Consider the following 25,994-nt stretch of genomic DNA (forward strand, 5'->3'; position numbering starts at 1 on the left):
TATTGATTTATTCTGCCTTACAGAAACCTGGTTACAGCAGGATGAATATGTTAGTTTAAATGAGTCAACACCCCCGAGTCACACTAACTGCCAGAACGCTCGTAGCACGGGCCGAGGCGGAGGATTAGCAGCAATCTTCCATTCCAGCTTATTAATTAATCAAAAACCCAGACAGAGCTTTAATTCATTTGAAAGCTTGACTCTTTGTCTTGTCCATCCAAATTGGAAGTCCCAAAAACCAGTTTTATTTGTTATCTATCATCCACCTGGTTGTTACTGTGAGTTTCTCTGTGAATTTTCAGACCTTTTGTCTGACTTAGTGCTTAGCTCAGATAAGATAATTATAGTGGGCAATTTTAACATCCACACAGATGCTGAGAATGACAGCCTCAACACCGCATTTAATCTATTATTAGACTCAATTGGCTTTGCTCAAAATGTAAATGAGTCCACCCACCACTTTAATCATATCTTAGATCTTGTTCTGACTTATGGTATGGAAATTGAAGACTTAACAGTATTCCCTGAAAACTCCCTTCTGTCTGATCATTTCTTAATAACATTTACATTTAATCTGATGGACTACCCAGCAGTGGGGAATAAGTTTCATTACACTAGAAGTCTTTCAGAAAGCGCTGTAACTAGGTTTAAGGATATGATTCCTTCTTTATGTTCTCTAATGCCATATACCAACACAGTGCAGAGTAGCTACCTAAACTCTGTAAGTGCGATAGAGTATCTCGTCAGTACTTTTACATCCTCATTGAAGACAACTTTGGATGCTGTAGCTCCTCTGAAAAAGAGAGCTTTAAATCAGAAGTGCCTGACTCTGTGGTATAACTCATAAACTCGCAGCTTAAAGCAGATAACCCGTAAGTTGGAGAGGAAATGGCGTCTCACTAATTTAGAAGATCTTCACTTAGCCTGGAAAAAGAGTCTGTTGCTCTATAAAAAAGCCCTCCGTAAAGCTAGGACATCTTACTACTCATCACTAATTGAAGAAAATAAGAACAACCCCAGGTTTCTTTTCAGCACTGTAGCCAGGCTGACAGAGTCAGAGCTCTATTGAGCCAAGTATTCCTTTAACTTTAACTAGTAATGACTTCATGACTTTCTTTGCTAATAAAGTTTTAACTATTAGAGAAAAAATTACTCATAACCATCCCAAAGACGTATCGTTATCTTTGGCTGCTTTCAGTGATGCTGGTATTTGGTTAGACTCTTTCTCTCCGATTGTTCTGTCTGAGTTATTTTCATTAGTTACTTCATCCAAACCATCAACATGTCTGTTAGACCCCATTCCTACCAGGCTGCTCAAGGAAGCCCTACCATTAATTAATGCTTCGATCTTAAATATGATCAATCTATCTTTATTAGTTTGCTATGTACCACAGGCTTTTAAGGTGGCAGTAATTAAACCATTACTTAAAAAGCCATCACTTGACCCAGCTATCTTAGCTAATTATAGGCCAATCTCCAACCTTCCTTTTCTCTCAAAAATTCTTTAAAGGGTAGTTGTAAAACAGCTAACTGATCATCTGCAGAGGAATGGTCTATTTGAAGAGTTTCAGTCAGGGTTTATAATTCATCATAGTACAGAAACAGCATTAGTGAAGGTTACAAATGATCTTCTTATGGCCTCAGACAGTGGACTCATCTCTGTGCTTGTTCTGTTAGACCTTAGTGCTGCTTTTGATACTGTTGACCATAAAATTTTATTACAGAGATTAGAGCATGCCATAGGTATTAAAGGCACTGCGCTGCGGTGGTTTGAATCATATTTATCTAATAGATTACAATTTGTTCATGTAAATGGGGAGTCTTCTTCACGGGCTAAGGTTAATTATGGAGTTCTACAAGGTTCTGTGCTAGGACCAATTTTATTCACTTTATACATGCTTCCCTTAGGCAGTATTATTAGACGGCATTGCTTACATTTTCATTGTTACGCAGATGATACCCAGCTTTATCTATCCATGAAGCCAGAGGACACACACCAATTAGTTAAACTGCAGGATTGTCTTAGTCATAAAGACATCGATGACCTCTAATTTCCTGCTTTTAAATTCAGATAAAACTGAAGTTATTGTACTTGGACCCTCAAATCTTAGAAACATGGTGTCGAACCAGATCCTTACTCTGGATGGCATTACCCTGACCTCTAGTAATACTGTGAGAAATCTTGGAGTCATTTTTGTCGCCAAGTGCTTGCTCATAGGGGGTTGTTTTTGTCCGTTGGGGTTTTTCTGTGATTATTGTATGGCTTTTGCCTTGCAATATAAAGCGCCTTGGGGCAACTGTTGTTGTGATTTGGCGCTATATAAATAAAATTGATTTGATTGGATTTGACAATATAATCAGAAGATTCAGACAACCTGGAGATCTTTCTACACATTATGGTGTGTTTACACATGAGCAAGACGCGTTACGAATGTCATTTTTCTATCATTCTTGACACATTCCTGACATTCTTAATGTGATTAACGCATCTGAATAAGTTTCTTAATAGTGCGTGGTGGTGCGTGATATTCTTGTTATTTGTGGAGCATGTTTTTAACTGTCAAAAAATCTTCCACGAATGTCACACACCACCCTCATTTCGCCTCATGTCGTAGAGGTCGCAACTGAGCGTGTTGATCCGTCTTGATGAGTATTGATCCTTAATAGAATGTGACAACGTTCGTAGTGGTTCCTGTGATGGTTCTTGGAGCGCAAACTGTCACGCGTTATTACGAAGTGACACGGAAACTGTCAGGTTTTGACACGACTTGTAACGTGCCGTCACATTTTACTGCGCGCCCCGACGAATCAGTTTTCTGTGACGTGCACACAATTAAACTCAGCTCCACAGCATTCAGTTTGATGCAGTATACCGAAGAGGAACAGTGACGCGAAGTCAGCCAAGTGTCGTTCCACAGTTCCTGCTGAGGCTCCCCAGGACACTCCTGCAGGTGTTCCACCTGCTGTTATTGAGCAGGAGGACGAGTCTGAGAGGAGTGAGAGGAGACTCACGTGCAGTCAAACATCTCTGCACCTCCTCCAGTCCGGCGGAGGAAGAAGCGTGCGCATAATTAAACCCTGCTGCACCGCATTCAGTTTGATTGCTGACACCAAGTCGGCTAAAAGTCTCATTTCAGTGCTCAGTGCGCTCCTGCAGGTGTTCCACCTGCTGCATGTACCTGATGTTTTGGGAAAACGCGCGAGATGAGAGCCGCATGAAGCCACACATCTAGCTCTGTCCGTCTCCTCCTCCTCTTCCTCCTCTCTGCACCACTCCATAGCACAGAGCCCAACTATGCATGCAGATCTGAATTGTTAGCAACAGTTGGATGAATATGGGTGTGTGTGTGTGTGTGTGGAGACAATTCACCTCATTCACAACGTGACAGAAGTTAACGATGCGCAGAACACTATTCTTGACCACGCGTAATGGTTCCTGATAATTCTCCAGCAACATGTGCCATTAATCATAACACGTGGTAACAGGTTGCAGCAGTTCCTGAGGACACCTGACGCCTCTTACCCAAATCATCACATTCGTGATCAGTGGCCAAGAATGTATACTTCGTGGCATTCGTGACTTGTCGTCGTTATGTGTAAACGCAGCTTAAGTGGCAAGGCCGAAAACCAACATTGAATGCCCGTGACCTTCGATCCCTCAGGCGGGACTGCATTAAAAACCGACATCATTGTGTAAAGGATCTTACCACGTGGGCTCAGGAACACTTTAGAAAACCATTGTTAGTTAACACAGTTCGTCACTACATCTACAAGTCCAAGTTAAAACTCTACCATGCAAAGCGAAAGCCATACATCAACAAGATCCAGAAACACCTCCACTTTCTCTGGGCCCGAGCTCATTCGAAATGCACAGATGCAAAGTGAGAAAGTGTGCTGTGGTCTGATGAGTGCACATTTAAAATTGTTTTTGGAAATCATGGACGTTGTGTTCTCCGGACAAAAGAGGAAAAAGACCATCCATATTGTTACCAGCGCAAAGTTCAAAAGCCAGCATCTGTGATGGTATGGGGGTGTGTTAGGGCCCATGGCATGGACAACTTACACGTCTGTGATGGCACCATCAATGCTGAAAAGTACATCCAGGTTTTGGAGCAACACATGCTGCCATCCAAGCAACATCTTTTTCAGGGACGTCCCTGCTTATTTCAGCAAGACAATGCCAAGACACATTCTGCATGTGTTACAACAGCGTGGCTTCGTAGTAAAAGAGTGCGGGTACTAGACTGGCCTGCCTGCAGTCCAGACCTGTCACCCACTGAAAATGTGAAGCGCAAAATATGACAACGGAGACCCCGGACTGTTGAACAACTGAAGTTGTACATCAAGCAAGAATGGGAAAGAATTCCACCTACAAAGCTTCAACAATTAGTATCCTCAGTTCCCAAACTGTTGTGAGTGTTGTTAGAAGGAAAGGTGATGTAACACAGTAGACTTACAAGTGTCAAGAGCTGGAGTGGTACTTAGAGTGCATCCGTAAGTATTCACAACGCTTGACTTTTTCCACATTGTATCCTTATGCCAAAATGGAGTAAATTCATTTTTTTTCCTCTTAAAATTCTACTCACAACACCCCATAATGACAACATGAAAAACTTAAAAAAAAAAATAAAAAAAAAAAAATTGTGCAGATTTATTAAAAATAAAAAAACAAACAAAAAATCAGGTGTCCATAAGTATTCACACCCTTTGCTCAATACTTTGTTGATGCACCTTTGGCAGCAATTATGGCCTCAAGTCTTCTTGAATATGATGCCACAAGCTTGATGCACCTTTCCTTCCGCAGTTTTTCCCATTCCTCTTTGCAGCACCTCTCAAGCTCCATCAGGTTGGATGGGGAGCGTCAGTGCACAGACATTTTCAGATCTCTCCACCCAAGGCCACTCAAGGACATTCACAGAAATGTCCTGAAGCTACTCCTTTGATATTTTGGCTGTGTGCTTAGGGTCATTGTCCTACTGAAAGATGAACCGTCACCCCACTCTGAGGTCAAGAGCGCCCTGGAGCAGGTTTTCATCCAGGATGTCTCTGTACATTGCTGCATTCATCTTTCCCTCAATCCTCACTAGTCTCCCAGTTCCTGCTGCTGAAAAACATCCCCACAGCATGATTCTGCCACCACCATGCTTCACTGTAGGGATGGTGCCTGGTTTCCTCCAAACATGACGCCTGGCATTCACGCCAAAGAGTTCAGTCTTTGTCTCATCAGACCAGAGAATTTTGTTTCTCATAGTCTGAGAGTCCTTCAGGTGCCTTTTGGCAAACTCCAGGCAGGCTGTCATGTGCCTTTGATCTCTAGAAATCTGGCCAATTTTATTTTATTAAACCCTCCAAATCGTGACTATCCAGGGTTGGGACCAGGAAGCAGAGTTGTAATCTTACACACCTCTCTGCAGCTTCTCTCCCCCTGCCATCCCCCCAATACCCCATCCCCGTAGAGACGGTGCCTGCTCCCAGACCACCAATAACCAGTAAAAATCTATTTACTATTTATCTATTTAAATTCAAAAAGAAAAAATAATATAACACTTTCAACTGCACCACAGACTAAAACAGTTAAATGTGCTTTATTAAACATTATGTGTCTCTCTTCTAAGTCCCTGTTAGTAAATGATATAATAATTGATCAACATATTGATTTATTCTGCCTTACAGAAACCTGGTTACAGCAGGATGAATATGTTAGGTTAAATGAGTCAACACCCCCGAGTCACACTAACTGTCAGAACACTCGTAGCACGGGCCGAGGCGGAGGATTAGCAGCAATCTTACACTCCAGTTTATTAATTAATCAAAAACCCAGACAGAGCTTTAATTAATTTGAAAGCTTGACTCTTAGTCTTGTCCATCCAAATTGGAAGTCCCAAAAACCAGCTTTATTTGTTGTTATCTATCGTCCACCTGGTCGTTACTGTGAGTTTCTCTGTGAATTTTTAGAGCTTTTGTCTGACTTAGTGCTTAGCTCAGATAAGATAATTATAGTGGGTGATTTTAACATCCACATAGATGCTGAGAATGACAGCCTCAACACTGCATTTAATCTATTATTAGACTCAGTTGGCTTCGCTCAAAATGTAAATGAGCCCACCCACCACTTTAGCCACACTTTAGATCTTGTTCTGACATATGGCATAGAAATTGAAGACTTAACAGTATTCCCTGAAAACCCCTTTTTGTCTGATCATTTCTTAATAACATTTACATTTACTTTAATGGACTACCCAGCAGTGGGGAATAAGTTTCATTACAGTAGAAGTCTTTCTGAAAGCGCTGTAACTAGGTTTAAGGATATGATTCCTTCTTTATGTTCTCCAATGCCATATACCAACACAGTGCAGAGTAGCTACCTAACCTCTATGAGTGAGATACATTATCTCGTCAATAGCTTTACATCCTCATTGAGCACAACTTTGGATGCTGTAGCTCCTCTGAAAAAGAGAGCCTTAAATCAGAAGTGCCTGACTCTGTGGTATAACCCACAAACTCGCAGCTTAAAGCAGATAACCCGTAAGCTGGAGAGGAAATGGCATCTCACTAATTGAGAAGATCTTCATTTAGCCTGGAAAAAGAGTCTGTTGCTCTATAAAAAAGCCCTCCGTAAAGCTAGGACATCTTACTATTCATCACTAATTGAAGAAAATAAGAACAACCCCAGGTTTCTTTTCAGCACTGTAGCCAGGCTGACAGAGTCAGAGCTCTATTGAGCCGAGTATTCCTTTAATGTTAACGAGTAATGACTTCATGACTTTCTTTGCAAATAAAATTTTAACTATTAGAGAAAAAATTATTCATAACCATCCCAAAGACATATCTTTATGTTCGGCTGCTTTCAGTAATGCCGGTATTTGGTTAGACTCTTTCTCTCCGATTGTTCTGTCTGAGTTGCTTTCATTAGTCACTTCCTCCAAACTATCAACATGTCTATTAGACCCCATTCCTACCAGGCTGCTCAAGGAAGCCCTACCATTAATTAATGCTTCAATCTTAAATATGATCAATCTATCTTTATTAGTTGGCTATGTACCACAGGCTTTTAAGGTGGCAGTAATTAAACCATTACTTAAAAAGCCATCACTCGACCCAGCTATCTTAGCTAATTATAGACCAATCTCCAACCTTCCTTTTCTCTAAAAAAATCTTGAAAGGGTAGTTGTAAAACAGTTAACTGATCATCTGCAGAGGAATGGTCTATTTGAAGAGTTTCAGTCAGGTTTCAGAATTCATCATAGTACAGAAACAGCATTAGTGAAGGTTACAAATGATCTTCTTATGGCCTCAGACAGTGGACTCATCTCTGTGCTCGTCCTGTTAGACCTTAGTGCAGTTTTTGATACTGTTGACCATAAAATTTTATTACAGAGATTAGAGCATGCCATAGGTATTAAAGGCACTGCGCTGCGGTGGTTTGAATCATATTTATCTAATAGATTACAATTTGTTCATGTAAATGGGGAGTCTTCTTCACGGACTAAGGTTAATTATGGAGTTCCACAAGGTTCTGTGCTAGGACCGATTTTATTCACTTTATACATGCTTCCCTTAGGCAGTATTATTATAAAGCATTGCTTAAATTTTCATTGTTACGCAGATGATACCCAACTTTATCTGTCCATGAAGCCAGAGGACACACACCAATTAGTTAAACTGCAGGAATGTCTTTCAGACATAAAGACATGGATGACCTCTAATTTCCTGTTTTTAAATTCAGATAAAACTGAATTCCCTGAAAACCCTTCAGTTAATTCAAAATGCTGCAGCTAGAGTACTGACAGGGACTAGAAGGAGAGAGCATATTTCACCCATATTGGCTTCTCTTCATTGGCTCTCTGTTAATTCCAGAATAGAATTTAAAATTCTTCTTTCTTATAAGGTTTTGAATAATCAGGTCTCATCTTATCGTAGGGACCTCATAGTACCATATCACCCCAATAGAGCGCTTCGCTCTCAGACTGCAGGCTTACTTGTAGTTCCTAGGGTTTGTAAGAGTAGAATGGGAGGCAGAGCCTTCAGCTTTCAGGCTCCTCTCCTGTGGAACCAGCTCCCAATTCAGATCAGGGAGACAGACACCCTCTCTGCTTTTAAGATTAAGCTTAAAACTTTCCTTTTTGCTAAAGCTTATCGTTAGGGTTGGATCAGGTGACCCTGAACCATCCCTTAGATATGCTGCTGTAGACTTAGACTGCTGGGGGGGTTCCCATGATGCACTGAGTGTTTTTCTCTTTTTGCTCTGTATGCACCACTCTGCATTTAATCATTAGTGATTGATCTCTGCTCTCTTCCACAACATGTCTTTTTCCTGGTTCTCTCCCTCAGCCCCAACCAGTCCCAGAAGAAGACTGCCCCTCCCTGAGCCTGGTTCTGCTGGAGGTTTCTTCCTGTTAAAAGGGAGTTTTTCCTCCACAGAGAGAGGAGAAGCCATAGTTTTGTATAGTTTTCAACATGATTGAAGCATTGTTACATTTTGACCTCTGTGTAATTCTTCATTGACCCCTAGCTGGCTGCAGCTACCACCCTGGGATGGTTATCATACACTTTTGTGTAGGCCATGGTACACTGAGTCTGGATTCTTCTAAGTGTTGTTTCATCATCTTACGTGGTATTGATTAGGTCAAAATTGATAACTGGCTCATAGACTGGTCTGTCAATCCGGCGTTACATTCAGCAGCTCTGATGCTGGGTTTGTAGTTGGTGAGGTACTGGACCACCATCCATGCCTGCCTGCTGTTGTTGCTGACTTTTTGGGCATAAAGACGTTGCTTATGTTTGGAGAAAGAAGGGAGAGGCGTATCACCCAAAAAACAGAGTCACCAGTTCACCCAACATGCATGTCTGTGGAAGTGGGAGGAAGCCGGAGCACCCGAAGGGAACCCACGCAAACACAGGGAGAACATGCAAACTCCACACAGAAAGGACCAGGTGGGAAGCGATCTCACAACCTTCTTTCTGTGAGGCAACAGTGGTAACCGCTAATGCACTGTGCCGACCTGAACAAGAAATCAGTTAATAGAAAATACGCATCAGGAGCTGGGAATGAAAATGATCCTGGGTTGCAGGACATGAAACATGAAGTTCATGGTATTTTGTTCCCCTTCTTTTTTAGCGGACATGTCTGGCGTGGATTGGATGGTGCGTCATGGTCGTAGTTTGGCCCTCACCATCGCAGTCAAGTCTGCTCCTGCCAGACTGTGTGAGAAGGAGTACAACAGTACTGTAACAGAAACCATCCTGGCCAACGCCGCTGCTGATAGGGTAAGGACGTGCACTGTCTGAGCACAGAATCGAAGCTACGGCCAAAAAAAAGACAAATTCTGCCGGGGTATGTAAAGTTTTGATCACAACTGTATGACGTAGAGTTACAACCCATTGTTTGTTCAAAAAAATAAAAATAAAGAGCCAGTATGGAGTTCCAGACCAAAGTAGTCATTCATAGCCACCCCCACCCCCGTTCACTAGGTTTTATGGTTAACTTGCTTTCTTTTTCTTTCTTTCTTGGTTTTTACTTCATGCTTGCTTTTCTTCTTTATCTTTATTTTGTTCAGTGATTAATATTGCTTTTTTTTTTTTTACCATTAACCTTGGATAATAAGTCCCTTCAGCTTCTCCCTTGTTTCTCTGCGGGTAGCCACAGCACATCCGAGGTGGATCTGCACGTTGATTTGGCACATTAAGTACTGCTAATCCAGCCACCTTCTAAATTCAGATATAATCATGACTTCTGGTTGGAGGATGTCAAAGCTTGTTGTCCTCCAGCCACGTTGTTTTTATCTGACAGTACAAATTGTGACGTCGGAGCTCTTTTCATTTTTCAGATACCCATAGCAACCAGTGGGATCAGGGCAATGGGATACCTGATGAGACACGAGCTCCGATCTGAGAAGGACAGCACCGTTCCGCAGCGCTTTATCACACATTTTGTCAAGGTAAAGCATGAATAATCTTAACCATCCAGTCATCACAGGTTAGCTGTCGTATCTTCTGAAGTATAAGTGTGCACGTGTATGTTTGGCACATATATGAACTGTGGATTAATCATAAAGTTGACATAATATTGTGAAACACTGAATTATTGTCACAGTCAGTTGTTTGCAAAGTAACAACTGCATCAGTAACAACAGTATTGCAGTATAATCAGAGTACAAGAGGAGACAAAGTGCTGTTGGTTGACGGGAGCGGAGCCTTTGCCGCTGTATGTATTTGTGTGCACGTGTTGAATGAATTACGGCGCAGGAGTCAGACTTTCCCGTGTCTGACTGCAAAATCCAGCAGGTTTCTGTCTGGAAATCAATTTGAAACCAACCAAAGTTAAGCCTTCAAATGAAGATTGTGTACCAGGTCTAAACCAAACTCTGAAGATGTGATGGCACTAGTTCTTCTACAGCCAGAAGTGCAGATCGGTACTGAGAACACAGTTTTTACACAACTGTTGTAAAATTTCAAGGTTGTCAAAACAGCACTGCTGCAACCCAGACTCATATTTAGGGAATAACCCTGTTGTGTCTGATGATATGTGGACATTAAGGTGTAGGTGACACCAAAAAATGTGCACAAATAACCACTAAAAATGATGAAATGTTGATATTCTAAAACATTCTGAACAATAAAAGTCAATGATAAGTGCACAGGTGAAGCATAAACTACAGCTGTCTGACGCCTGCGCTCTATTTCAGCCCTCAGCCGTGGACATATTGTTGCTACGTCATCACCAGAACGACACCTGCTGATTCAAACCCAAATTAATTATAAAGACGGCGTAGGTCGAGCTGTTTTTCGGATTACTTTTTTCTGTGGAGACTTTTTTCTTTTTTGTGTGGAGCTTTTTTTTTTTTTTTTTTTTTTTTATCCAGTCTGAACGTGTGTCTGAATAAGCTTTATGGGTTTGAGCCATTTTTAGATGACAATGAGGGAGACGAAACATGGAGGAAAACCTGCAGTCTGACTACAGTGATGATATTGGTAGAGTTCAGAAGACAGAATGGTGATTATAAAATAAACAAATAAATAAATGAATGAATAATGCAGGTGATTTCAGCAGGAGAATGATACTTTGATTTAATCAACTGATTTAAAAAATGTTTTGGTGATGGTGTGGATTTGTTTTTATTTATGACTTTTTTCTGAGAAAAAGGTACATTTAAATCTTAAAAATGTCACGAGGGACTGAAAATATCAACTATTTTTAAAATAAATATTGTTTCCTTCTTGAATAGTATAACTAAAATAAAATATTAAAACCATTCGCACAAGGAGAAAATAATATAGACTTACCTGTCCGTTTCAGTTAGATCATCTTCATTTTGATGAAAACGTGTGAAAATATTTTAATTTGTTGTCCTGGCAGAACAAAAGTCCATGATGGTTCAAGTCTCTGCTGTACTGATCCACAACCGACATGGTCCGCTGCAAGTGTAATCTGTTCATTGCGTCTGATCGTTCGAGTCTCTGCTGTGAATGGATCCTCTTGTTCCACAGCGGGCCGCTTTGTGGTTCAAGTTAAAAGACTCGCAGTTCCTTGTCTGCTCCGAACATTTTAGTCTGCACGTGATGAAATTCCCATGATCCAAAAACAATAAAATCAAATAAAATGAAGTGAAAATAGTCAGTTCTGCGTCTGTGTGGAGTGGAGAATCCACACTACAGTCTGTGTGCGCGCTCGTCAATATAAGTGTTTCCACCTGCTAATCGAAAAAGATTCTGCCGGTGAGAATAACCGTTCTGACACCAAAAACATGGTGCAGCTCCGACTCGAACCACGGGGATGTCAGTAGCCTTTAAAAATCCATAAATTCATGGGACAATTAAGATAATGGTTCCGGAGCTGACACACTTCCTTCTTCTTATTGTCCAGTGTCAGCACGTCGGGAAGTTCCTGGTTTTTAGTGGACCACAGTTCAAAATTCGAATATTTATCTCTTCAAGAACTGCGTGCTGCTGTGGTCCGAAATGACGCATGCGCAGTGAAGATAGGCGGAACGATTTTTGAGGGGGGGGCCGTTCGGTCTGCGACACTGGCTTAATCAGCAAGTTCATGGACGTGGAGAGATGTTTGCTGGAAAAACTTGATCCGTCTCTTCATCACCTCCAAACAGAAATTGATAGTTATGTATGTAACTACGGTTCTATGAATTCTGGATGACCTCTGTACTAATCCAGGTCCTAAACACCACCCTCTGGCAGTCAGAGGACTGAAATAGAACTGGCACCCATCTCTGCTGCTGGAGGGACTGTGGAGATGTAACGGCTGATCGTACTCACATATTCTGGTTTTGTCCTGTTATAAAGCCTTTCTGGAAGGAAGTGGGAAATATTACCTCTGAAGTATTGGGCTTCAGTATCAGTACATCTTTTATGTCCTTGTACCTCGGACTTATTCCTGATGGACTCCACAGAGAGGATGCTTACCTCTTAAAGAGCTTATTAGTTGCCAGCAAAAAGGCGATCACAAAGGCTTCAGAAAGGCGGACCTACTGCTGACCGCTATGTCAACATGGTTAAACAGTTACACCTGAACAGAACAAGGTGAAAAGAGATGAGAAAAATGGTGTATGTATTAAGGCAATGAAGAAAGATCTCAGTGATAAGTGCTCATGAGTTTAATGGATGAATATCAAGATGTAAGTGTGCTATGTTTTGTGCACTGGCATGTTCCGCAGCACAACCTTCTGCACCCTATGACCTGGACACGGCCTCTGGTTATTGTATTTTATTTTGTTGTTATTTAGTATGTATATTTTGTTTCTATTATCAAATGATAAAAGTTCAGAAATAGTAAGACTCTTCGGCTGCTCCCTTGTTTTTCACAGCAGATCCAAGGTGGGTCTGCATGTTGATTTGGCACAAGTTTAACACTGGCTGTCCTTCCTGACGCAACTCCACATTACATGGAGAAATGTGGGAGGGGTGGGGTTTGAACTGGGAACCTGCCACACTGAAACCAAGAGCACTAACCACTTGGCCACCATTCATTTATAAAAAGTAAAAAAGAAAACCAAACACTGCAGCAAAAGCTGGTTATTTGGCATCTGTTTGAAGCCTGCATTAGCAGAGTATTCTTTTGGTTTGTATCTTACTGTCTGTGTTTTGTGTTTTACTGCCTGTACAGCACTTTGATTGAAAGCACTTTATAAATAATTTTATTATTATATCACTTTGCTTTTCTATCTCTGAAATCATGTTATTCTTGGCTAATAGAAGGGTGCTGGTACACATCACTTGCGGGTAAGTGGCAAGTCTGAAGGCAAGAATTCGTACTTCTGCGACTGGCCGCCTGCTGAAAACACAATCGGACTGTATTGATTGTCTGCTGAAATCAGCTGTTTTTTTGTGTTGTCTCTAACTTTCTTCTAACAGCCAGCTGACGGCTCTCACTGCCTGAAACACCAGGCTGACCTGAAATAAACCACTGTACATTAAATTGACTTTATTGATGAGTTTAACCCCTTTGAAAATGACCAAATTACATGTATTTGTATCGAGTTTGCCGATGTTTTCAGCGGCCACAAATGGCCACCAGAGGGTGCTCAGGTAAAGTCCGCGCCCTCCTATAACATTAAGCGCTAACCAAAAGAGAAATGTCACAGAGCAGTGCACGATCAGCCTCGTTTAAGCATTGAAGTCGTGACGCTGTTAAATGCTTCACTGCTTCATGAGTCGTCTTTGCCGTTAGCGCCTGCTCAGCTCGTCGTCCCGCGCACAGTGCTCCTGGGTGTGTGGAGGAAGTTTCAACACATCTTCATCAAAAAGCTCATTAAGTTCCAGTGCTGCATGGCCGCGTGACGCAGACCATATTTTAGAATGTTTGACGTAATCCAAATGCAAGCAATAAACGCCGCCGCTGTGATTCCACATAGGAGCGGAGCTGAAACAGTTTCAGTGGAGCTTTGATTGCAAAAGGCGCAATCAGAGTGCGCCTTTTGCAAAACCATGAGATGCATTTGAACCAATGGGTGACGTGAAAACTTCAAAAAATAAGCTGCTGGCAGCTCTGGAATCAGTTCTCACAGACACTAAATGTAAAAATCCGACCTGTGGGGAGGAAAACTCTCTTCCTCTTCAACGTTATTGTTGCAAAACATAGTGATGGCATTGGTTACAGAAGGATTTGTAAACTTCTGAATGTTCCACTGAGCACTGTGGGGCCATAATCTGAAAGAACATCATTCCACCATAAACCAACCACGACCAGGTACTCCTCACAAGATTTCTGACAGGAGTGAAAAGAATGATCAGAGGAGTCATCCAAGAGCAAAGGACTGCTTCAGAAAGATATGGAATTAGCAGCTACAATTGTTTCAAGGAAAATGATAGTGCACTCAGCCACCTTGGCCTGTATGCACGTTCACCACACAGGACTCGTGCTGAAGAAAAAGCACATTGAAGCGCCTTTAAAGTAGGGATGCACTGATGCACATTTTTTCACTTCCGCTCCCGATACCTGAATTTGGATATCTACTGATACCGATGCTATTTCAATACCAGAGCTCTGTTTACATTAATATTGTTATTATCATATTATATACAGCTTCATGATTAAGTGTTTAGAGGAGGATTTTCTTAAAAAAGGAGACCTGAAAGTTCAATTTGACAGAAGGCACATCTAAGAGGCAAGCTTAGTTTTGATGTTTTGGTGAAAGAATTAGGTACTCTTTTAAATGTACGTTTATAGGCTTGTTTTTATAGACTTTTATAGAAAAGACTGCGCTCTCTCCTACTCTGTCTGTCTCTCTCCTTCTCAATTTTCAGTTTCAGTGGAGCTTTATTGACACGGGAAACATGTTTACATTGTCAAAGTAAGTGTTACAGTGGGGCCAAAAAGTATTTAGTCAGCCCCTGATTGTGCAAGTTCTCCTACTTAGACAGACGAGAGAGATCTGTAATTTTCATCATAGGTACACTTCAATTATGAGAGACAAAATGGGGGGGAAAAATCCAGAAAATCACACTGTAGGATTATTAAAGACTTTATTTGTAAATTATGGTGGAAAATAAGTATTTGTTCACCCACAAACAAGCAAGATTTCTGGCTCTCACAGACCTGTAACTTCTTTAAGAAGCTCTTCTGTCCACCTGTTAGCTGTATTAATGGCACCTGTTGGAACTCATTATCTGTATAAAAGACACCTGTCCACAGCCTCAAACAGTCAGACTCTAAACTCAACCATGGCCAAGACCAAAGAGCTGTCGAAGGACACCAGGAAGAACATTGTAGACGTCCATCAGGCTGGGAAGAGTGAATCTACAATAGTCAAGCAGGTTGGTGTGAATAAATCAACTGTGGGAGCAATTGTAAGAAAATGGAAGACATACAAGACCACTGATAATCTCCCTCTATCTGGGGCTCCACGCAAGATCTCATCCCGTGAGGTCAAAATGATCATGAGAACGGTGAACAAAAATCCCAGAACTATACGGAGGGACCTGATGAATGACCTGCAGAGAGCTGGGACCAAAGTAACAAAGGCTACACACTACGCAGAGAGGGACTCAAATCCTGCAGTGCCAGGCGTGTCCCCCTTCTTAAGACAGTACATGTCCAGGCCCGTCTGAAGTTTGCCAGAGAGCATATGGATGATCCAGAAGAGGATTGGGACAATATCATGTGGTCAGATGAAACCAAAATAGAACATTTTGTTAAAAACTCAACTCGTGTTTGGAGGAAGACGAATGCTGAGTTGCATTTCACGAACGCCATATCTACTGTGAAGCATGGGGGTGGAAACATCATGCTTTGGGGCTGTTTTTCTGCAAAGGGGACAGGATGACCGATCCGTGTTAAGGGAAGAATGAACATGGCCATGTATCGTGAGACTTTATGCCAAAAAGACTTTAAGCCTCCTTCCATCAGTGAGAGCATTGAAGATGCAATGTGGCTGGGTCTTCCAGAATGACAATGATCCCAAACACACCGCTTGGGCAATGACGGAGTGGCTCCATAAAAAGCATTTCAAGGTCCTGGAGTGGCCGAACCAGTCTCCAGACCTCAACGCCATAGAAAATTTGTTAAGGGAGTTGAGAGTCCATGTTGCCCAGCGACAGCCCCAAAACATCACTGCTCTAGAGGAGATCTGCATGGAGGAATGGCCAAAATATCAGCTACAGTGTGTGCAAACCTGGTGAAGACTTAAACGTTTGACCTCTGTCATTGCCAACAAAGATTATGTTACAAAGTATTAAGTTGAACTTTTGTTATTGACCAAATACTTATTTTCCACCATAGTTTACAAATAAATTCTTTAAAAATCTTACAATGTGATTTTCTGTTTTTAATTTTTTTTTTTTCTCATTTTGTCTCATGAAGTGTACCTATGTTGTACCTATGTTAAAAATTACAGACCTCTCTCATCTTTCTAAGTAGGAGACCTTGCAACTTGTTTGGAGGAAGACGAATGCTGAGTTGCATTCCACGAACGCCATATCTACTGTGAAGCATGGGGGTGGAAACATCATGCTTTGGGGCTGTTTTTCTGCAAAGGGGACAGGATGACCGGTCTGTGTTAAGGGAAGAATGAACAGGCCATGTATCATGAGATTTTAAGCCAAAACCTCCTTCCATCAGTGAGACCATTGAAGATGCAACGTGGATGGGTTTTCCAGCATGACAATGATCCCAAACACATCGCTCAGGCAACAAAGGAGTGGCTCTGCTCCAGACCTCAACCCCATAGAAAATTTGTTGAGGGAGTTGAAAGTCCGTGTTGCCCAGCGACAGCCCCAAAACATCACTGCTCTAGAGGAGATCTGCATGGATGAATGGACCAAAATACCAACTACAGTGTGCGCAAACCTGGTGAAGACTTACAGGAAATGTTTGACCTCTGTCATTGCCAACAAACATTATGTTACAAAGTGTTGAGTTGAACTTTTGTTATTGACCAAATACTTATTTTCCACCATAATTTACAAATAAATTCTTTTAAAATCCTACAATGTGATTTCCTGGATTTTTTTTCTCATTTTGTCTCTAGTTGAAGTATACCTATGTTGAAAATTACAGACCTCTCTCGTCTGTCTAAGTAGGAGAACTTGCACAATCAGGGACTGACTAAATACTTTTTTAACCCCACTGGACAGTAAAAATTAGAAATTAAGTCCTCTCTCCCTTTGTCTCTCTCCCTCTTGCGCTCTCGCTCCTCTACTACGGCAAACTTGGAAATGTATGGCAACGCTAAGCCTTTCAACTGTAAAATAAACCATAAATTTCTAAATGTATCAGCTACGCCCATGCGAGTAACTCTGGAATTAATACTGAAAGATTTTAATGGAAGTTTTTTCCCATTCAGCGGATAGAAACTGTATGTGAAGATGAAAAGTGATGAGCATTTTTTCCTGTGTCTGTACACCTGTGCAGTGTCTTCAGAATCAGTCCAGTGACATCAGACTGGTGTCGGAGCGCGTCCTGTGGTGGGTCTTCAAAGACCTGAGTACCCCCCTGATGGAGCTCACACTCATCAAGCCACTGCTTAAGAGTCTGCTCGACAATACCAAAGACAAGAACACCAGCGTCAGAGCCCAGAGCGAGCACACCATCGTCAACCTGCTCCGACTTCGCCAGGGAGAGGAAACTATGCAGGTCAGACTGCTTACTGCATCAGTGTGTATTTACTTACATTTTGTTTTGTACTCACACCATGTGTAATAATCTTCTGGTGCTTTCACATCAAATACACAATTGAATAACATGAGGCTAAGTAAAAAAAAAAAACACACATTGAAACTAAAAATCTGTACAGAATTAAATTAATTAAACTAATAAACCACTTTTCATTGACACCAAACCCTAAAATTTAATAAGACAAAATTGTCCCCCATGTATTTCCAGAACAAACAGAGTGGCACATAAGTCTGTGAGAGCAGAGGCAACTTAAATCTGAATTTTAAAGGTTTGAGAGAAGCGGGCTGTTCCAGAGAACAGGTGCAGGATTCAAGAGAAAACGCTGACGTCTTCTGTCATACAGTCATCCGTCAGCATTCTGGGAAGGCGGAGTGCGAGCCGGGAATGAGATCTACCACGTAGGAGCGTGCTCGACCGTTAGACTTTATAAGTCAGCATTACAGCTTTAAAGCTGTAAACTATTTGAAATTTATTTAGGATTAAGTCATAAAGTTTCTTGTCACCACGATAGTTTGTTTCATAGCATTCAAATAAAGGATTCACTGTTTTATTTCACAGATTTGATACATTTCACCTTTTCAGGAAAAATTTTTGAATCTTGAACCATGTGGGTTAAACCCAGTTTACCCAGCATGCTGTTTGAGAGGTAAAGAACACTGCTAGGAAATATATGCTGCTGTTAGCTTCACGGACCAGAAACTTAATTGGGCACCGCAGTCTCGTTTGAGGGCGGGTGCTAAAATATGACGCATATTATGTCATTTCTCTCATTCTGGAGGAGCAACCACGACATTTTCAATGTTTTTTTTGGGGGGGGGTTTACATGCAAAGAAAAAGTGACGATGCAGTGGGAAAGTGGACATGTGTTGTGGTTTTGTTTATGACCTGGAGCTCAAATTAGGCTGAAACGATTCGTTGAGTAATTCAATTACAAAAACTTTTTGAGGCAAATTCTGTGCCTCGAGGCTTCATTTAACGTTGCAGTACATATGTCAGGCCTGTGTGTGGTGCTGTAACATTCCAAGAAAAACAAACAGAAGAAGACTAGAGCATGCGCATAGCTTGTGTAGGAGCTAATCAAATTAGCACTAAAGCTATAGCTTTCCAACGCGACATACAGAGTAAATTAAAGTCTTTTAGGAGAAAGAGGGTCCACGCGGATCATCTGAAATAGCTTACTGCTTAAAGCAAAGCAGTGTGTTTGTCTGTTTTTAAAAAACACATTGTTTCGTCCGCTGCCTGCTCTCTGCTCTATGTGAGGAGAGTTTATTTGCGCGGTGGCCGGCTGCTGCCTCTTTCTGCCCGGTGTGAGGAGGTCACACCAGCCCCGGCCACACTGACAGTCTCTGAAAGAAAGAAGTCCTCTCTTTCTTCTGTGTTTTGCTCAGACTTGCACTGAGTGTTTCACTTTCATTTTTGCTTTTTGGGCAACACACAACACTTCACAAACACGGTAACTTAAATAAAATAATAATAAAAAACTGACTGTGAGGGTTACATGTTCACCCTCCAGCTGAAATGCATCTGCTGAATCGCAGAGAAAGAGGGATTTAAAAAAAAAAATTACACAGTGACCCAATCCACTAACCTTAAAAAAAAAACTTGGTTAAATTTTGCAAGTTGGGGAAAACAAGAAACAGAAAGCCACATCCCATCACCATTTCAGCAAAATGTCAAGACTTTGGCTGAGTTCCTGATACCAGGAACGATCCAAAACTTGTAAAGATGTGAAAAAATAAATAATTACCCAGGAAAACAGAAAGGGATACACTAAGACTGAATCTCAATTCTACCCCTTACCCCTTCCCCTCTGTTTTGCTCGGGCACGAGAGACAGAGGGGTGTCTCAATTCTCTTCTTGGAGCGACGCTGAGGGGAAGGCAGAGGGCTTCAAACCCCTCCATTTGGAGTGAATCTGGATGCACACTCCGTTTGGAGGGGTAGGAGGAGCTTACCGCTGTCTCCGAAAAAACAAACATGGCACCGAAAGAGCCGCACAAATGAAGCGGCTTTCATTACAAATTACGCTGTTTAGAAAGTTATAACTTGCCAAACAACTTTACAGGCAGTTGTCTGACAGCAACGTGTATGCTGCTGGATGCATGTTGCGTATATTGTCGTTCTGAAGAATATTGTAACGTTGCTCATGCAATGAGGCGTTATAATGCACATACACACGAACGCTACGATAAGACACTTTTATATCTCACAATGGAGAAAATCATGATAAAAGATAAGCACGTTAATTTGTATGTTCAGAAATCTTTGGATAATAGCGACCCCTGCTGTTGGATTTCAAGGTCTGTAACGTGTGTGTATTTTGTAAACAAACAGGGAGCCCTGAGCACACTCGTTTCCTAATAAGCTTTCAGGCAGAAAATGAGACGTTTCACCAATGGGAGTAAGTTGGAAAATATATACACACACAGGTATATGTGTATCACATAACCTGACGTCCTAACAGACTGATATTATTTGTCAAGGAAATTTCTAAAGGAAATAGGGCTGGACGCAAAAAATGGGAGAATTTGAAAAAGAACTATAAGGTTAACAGAACTAGATGCAGCCCAAAACATACATACAGGTGCTGGTCGTATAATTAGAATATCATGAAAAAGTTGATTTATTTCAGTAATTCCATTCAAAAACTGAAACTTGTGTAATGTATACATTCATTGCACACAGACTGATATATTTCAAGTGTTTATTTTAATTACTAATGAATTAATTACTAATCAATCAATTAATGATTAATCAAACAATATTAATTCTTACTAATATTGATTAAGTATTATTAACATTAATCAATTGCTAATTAATTATTACTACTATTAATTATTATTATTATAAATTACAAATTAATTAAATTAACATGACATGATTGCGTCAAAGAAATCTGCGACTTCTATTTCTTTGCATTTACGCAGAAAGGCGAGAAAATAAAAAGAGCAAACGGGCTACTGCAACAAGTTGCATTTCGGTTGCCATGTTAACAAACAGTGAAGACGGCAGTTTGACATGGGCATTTTTTTTTTCTCCTAAGGCAGAGGGGTGTCTCAATTCATAGGGCTAGGGGCATACCCCTTCATCTTACCCCTTGTTTTACAGGGGTAAGGTGAAGGGGTAGGGGTAGGGCCAAGGGGAAGGGGTACAAAACAGAATTGAGATTGGGGGTAAATTTGACAGTCTGTGTGATGGCACAGCAACATTATGCCATTGCTTAGGGAGAGACCTGGACTGTTGATGTTGTTTAAAAATGCAAAAGTACTTTTTATCCGATTACTGTATTAATCGCCAGAATAGAATACTCGATTACTAAAATAATCAATAGCTGCAGCCCTAGCTCAAACATATTGAGACGGTTTTGCGGGCGAGAGAACGGAGCTATTCTGGTTAGCTGTGTAGGCTAACACTTACCAACACGATGTCTCCCATTCGCCTCGTCTTTTCTTCTGCGCTGGGAACCGAAAACAAATAAACAAAAAATTTGCGACTACTTGGGTGATTGCAGCTGAAATCAAAATAGTACACCATTTATCCGTGTGAAGTTATGTTGTGTATATATTGCGCAACAGAACGGAGGTCCCCATAAGTGGTCAAATCCGGCGATATCACTCAGGGTTCAAACGAGACTGCGGTGCCTTGTTGTGAGTAAAAGTGGCAGAAAAATGACATAGAACGGAATGAGTGACGGTGACCGACACAGCTATCATCAGAAGGACCTGGATAAAGTCTGGATGTTTCACACAAACATTTTGTAGGATATGTGCTGGACGACTAAGACCGCCTCCTCTCAGGTTTGCTGTGTCAGTCGTCAGTACCACTGTCAGATACAACTGCGGCTTTTTTTTTTTTTTACTTTGTTTGCCAAAAGGAGCTTTATTTAAAAAAAAATTATTTCTGTAGCTGTAAATGGGGAAATCCTGCGTTCCCAGTTAACACTTCCTCCTTCACGTCATCTGCAATAACTTTGGAATCTTTCCAAAATAAATACTTTAGCAGCAATAAAATTCTCTGTAATTTTGTGATAGTCAGACGTGTGATCGTAAAGGTTAAAACACGGACTCGTCTTGTCCTGGTCGCAGCTCCAGCAGCAGCACTCTGAACCGTTACCATATGAGCCTGTGGCGAGCCAGAAGACCATCCATACATCTGACTTTTCTATGTAAGACTGACGCTGATGAAATGGTACAGAATTTGTTTTTGGTTCTTCTGTGTTTCAGAGCATTGCCACCATTCTGGACTCAGCAAGTAACGACCTGCTGTCAGAGTGCCACCGCCGATCCTTAAAGAAAATTGCCAGCCTTCCAGACTCCAATGAAGAGATAGACGACACCATCCTGACATGATGGTGCAGGACTGACACGTTAGACAGACTCATCACAGCTCTGTTTGATCAGATCCCACAAACACAGACCCGTGCTGCCAACACATCCAGACCAAACACCATGACTGGAGTCCCAGCGTTGATGAGCTTTTGTTCCTTTAAAGTTTTTTGTTTTTGCCACCTATGCACACAATGTCCAAATCTTATCTTTTGTCCCACATTGTAGAAGAAGGTGTCCTGCTAGTTGTTCTGTACACAGCTAGATTTTTCAAAAAGATCTGAGACCAGTCATCTTTTCAAAATTAAATATTTGCTGAATTATTTTTCCATGATTATTTGCAGCATGATTACACACTGAAACAGCAGCGGTATCATGTTTGAGTTTGTGTGCGGGTTTTGTCTGCGTTACATATGATTCAGTCATACGGTTGTAAAAAGGCAATACAAAATAAAGACCTTTATTTCAGAGCGTGGTGAAAAACAGCCTGTTTTTTTAATCAGTCGGCTTTGAGCTTACTGAATAAAATTAAATATAAATTAAAATAAAATTAAGCTGTAGCTGTTAAATGATGCAGCGCTGTTCAACCATAAGGATAAGCAGTGATTCCAGTGGACCTCAGGGCCTATGTACAGTCAGTGACTGTTTGGTGGTAGAGGGAGTGGGGGGCACAGTCAGGCCCATAAAGAGTTGGACACTGATGCAGTTTTTGTAATTTTGTTTCCGTACTCCACCACAATGAAACAGGACTCTCAGCCAAGAAACCCTCCAAACACCCACCCATCACCACACGCTTTGTCCCCTGTTTACAATGTGATACTCAGGTCAAAGCAGTTTCAGTCTTTTGTTCATGGTAATGAGTCATTCACATCATCAGGAGAGAGTCGTCAGGGGAGCCATCAGGGGAGGCATCTGTCCTGTCATTAGGAGAGTGCTAACTAGAGCACAATAGGTGCTAATTAGAGCTATTGTTTAGTCACTAGCCTATAGCAGTCAGCCTTTCGGTAGGTGGGGTCTGGTTAGGTTAAAAAACTCCAGCTTTTGTTGGCTTCTGGTTTATTCTTCTCTACAAGAGTCAAGACAGAAGTCAGACTACCAGAGCAAGAATTTTAGCTGAGGAAGCTTCTGTGATTTGAAGCGAAACGTCCTCACGTCAAGCAACCCAGTCCAGTCGAAGATTCAAGCTTCTCTACTATAGGATCAAATAAACAGGTTGTGCTTTTAGTAGACGTCATGAGCTTCGTCAGCGCGCCTAGCGAGATACCATCAAAATATGTAAATCTGGGTAACACCTCAGTGGGCGCATCCACCTCCATAGCAGTAAGCGTTGGCTGGACCAAAGCCTGCTGATACCTAATATCCTCAATTTTCTTCTCGAAATCGTCCAAGAAGTCCTGTGCTGAAAAGGGAGAGTGAATAACAGGTGGCTGTCCATGAATAAGAAATGCTACAGTTTCAAACAAAAACTTTGAATTATGCTTGATTTTATTGATTAAATCAGAATAATAGGCACGCTTTGTAGCCAGTAGTGCATGCTTATAATCTAAGACAGCATCACGCCATGCAAGGTGGAACACCTCTAATTTAGAACTACGTCATTTCCGTTCCAAACCTCGAGCCTTCTGCCTAAGGTCACGAAAGTAACCATTGAACCAAGGCGACTGCGCCCTGGGAAGGCGTGACCTTAAAAGAGGAGGTGCAACCTTATCCAGTGTAGCCTTGAGAGCTGAATTCAAGCCATCCACAAGACTATCCACTGATTGAACATTCTCCAAACCTAAAGCCAAAATTTCAGGCAGTCTGGCTTCGAGTTCAGTCACAGTTGAGGGATTAATGCGTCGCTGCAGAGATAGACAAGGCTTTCGGTCCACTAAACACGGCAACATAAATGCACACCTAATAAATGAGTGGTCAGAGACCACTGAGGCAAGAGGCAAAATGTTGTGGGAATTCAGTGGCAATTTCACACTGAAACAGAAACTGCCAAATTTTGAGTCCACAATGAAACAGGAAATGTCAAATGCTGAACACTTCCTGGCATGGGTGTAGGTGATTTGTACTGGACTCCCCTGAAATCTGATTGGACACCCCATGTGCCACCCAGATGATTGACATGTCACTGCACTGCTCGTCTGGCTGAAAAGAGCAATTTTGAAATTGGTGACACATTGACTGCTAGGTCCCTCCTGTACAGTAGTTGGCGCTGTGTTCCACAAAAAGTTCTAATCCTGTTGGGAAAGTGTAGGGACACGGACCCACAACAGGGGGCGTAAAGGAACTGGACAATGGATGAGCCAATAAATAATTTACTGTTGTAAATGTGCACAACGGAATACAGACAGAACCAGAATTTGGATTACAGAAAATTACACGAAGGTGACGTGTGGGCAGGCTCGAGGATAGGAGAGCACCTTCCAGAGAAGAGCCGGACCCCACACGATTTCCACTGCCACCGGATCTGGAAACACACTGGAGACGCCAAGTCCTGAGTCCCCAGGTGGCCACCGTCTTCAGCTGCCGGATCTGGTACTGCTGGCAGGATACAGAGAAAACAGCTTGAGGTGAGTGTGTGAAGACACACCCAGTAAACAGTCAGCACACAGAAAATTCCTCTCCAGGTGGGCACGACACCTCCACCTCCAACACAGTAAGAGACTGAGGGCTACTTAGTTTGACGTGCGTCACTCATCACGTTTCCCCAAACTTAGCGTCCCGCTATCAGTAGGCTCCTCCAGAACTCCTGCAACAACTCCGAGAATTCCGTGTTTTCTTTAACAGAACAACAACGGCTGAGAGTTTACCTATAGGTAGACGATATCTCGGCAGTGAGGTGGAGATGTTGTCTGGCTTTTATGGGATGGTTGATGATGATAAGTGGTGATGAGTGACAGCTGTCACTCCGGTGGCTCCTGCGTGGCGGCAGCGCCCTCTCATGCCTGAAGCCCGCACTTCGGGCAGGGCGCCCTCTGGTGGTGGGCCAGCAGTACCTCCTCTTCTGGCGGCCCACACAACAGGACCCCCCCCCCCACTCAACGGGCGCCACCTGGCACCCGACCCGGCTTGTCGGGGTGTCAAGTGTAGAAGTCAGCCAGGAGGGCTGGGTCCAGGATGAAGCTCCTCTTCACCCAGGAGAGTTCCTCAGGGCCATACCCCTACCAGTCCACCAAGTACTGGAACCCCCGGCCCTTCCGACGGACGTCCAGGAGCCGGCGCACAGTCCAAGCCGGCTCCCCGTCGATGATCCGGGCAGGAGGCGGCGCTGGTCCGGGAGCACAGAGGGGTGAGGTGTGGCGTGGTTTGATCCTGGACACGTGAAAAACCGGGTGGATCCGCAGTGAAGCTGGGAGTTGGAGCCTCACTGCGGCCGGACTGAGGACTTGGATGATTTTGAAGGGACCGATGAACCGTTCCTTCAACTTGGGGGAGTCCACTTGTAGGGGGATTTCCTTTGTTGACAACCACACCTCCTGCCCGGGCTGATATGCAGGGCCCGTGGAACGCCGGTGGTCTGCATGGGCTTTAGCCCTCATCCGGGCCTTCAGCAAGGTAGAACGGGCGGTGCGCCACACCCAACGGCAACGTCGTAGGTGGGCCTGGACCGAGGGCACACCGACCTCTCCCTCCACCACGGGGAACAATGGGGGCTGGTACCCCAAACACACCTCAAACGGGGAGAGGCCGGTGGCGGAGGATACCTGACTATTATGCGCATACTCGATCCAGGCCAGATGTTCACTCCAGGCCGTCGGGTGCGCGGATGTCAGACAGCGTAGGGCCTGCTCCAACTCCTGGTTGGCCCGTTCTGCCTGTCCGTTTGTCTGTGGGTGATTCCCGGACGAGAGGCTCACGGAGGCCCCCAGTTCTCTGCAGAAACTCCTCCAGACTTGAGAGGAGAACTGGGGACCACGATCTGAGACAATGTCTGTTGGTATCCCATGCAGACGTACAACGTGGTGGACCAGGAGGTCTGCTGTCTCCTGGACCGTTGGGAGCTTCGGGAGGGCCATGAAGTGGGTCGCCTTGGAGAATCGGTCCACTATCGTA

The 25,994-nt window shown here is 42.7% G+C and overlaps 1 protein-coding gene across 1 annotated transcript in view; it reads left to right on the top strand.

Moving 5' to 3' along the window:
• The window catches only part of gcn1 (GCN1 activator of EIF2AK4), a 194,863-nt gene extending 172,442 nt beyond the window's left edge, over positions 1–22,421 (top strand). The window contains 5 exon segments of the mRNA XM_034169713.1: positions 9,119–9,267; positions 9,828–9,938; positions 17,363–17,584; positions 21,849–21,990; positions 22,029–22,421. Coding sequence (XP_034025604.1) covers positions 9,119–9,267; positions 9,828–9,938; positions 17,363–17,584; positions 21,849–21,974 — 608 coding nt within the window. The 3' untranslated portion in view covers positions 21,975–21,990; positions 22,029–22,421.
• The last annotated feature ends 3,573 nt before the right edge of the window (positions 22,422–25,994 follow it).

This window comes from Thalassophryne amazonica, chromosome 5, assembly GCF_902500255.1.
Source record: "Thalassophryne amazonica chromosome 5, fThaAma1.1, whole genome shotgun sequence".
In the NCBI taxonomy this organism is placed as follows: domain Eukaryota; kingdom Metazoa; phylum Chordata; class Actinopteri; order Batrachoidiformes; family Batrachoididae; genus Thalassophryne; species Thalassophryne amazonica.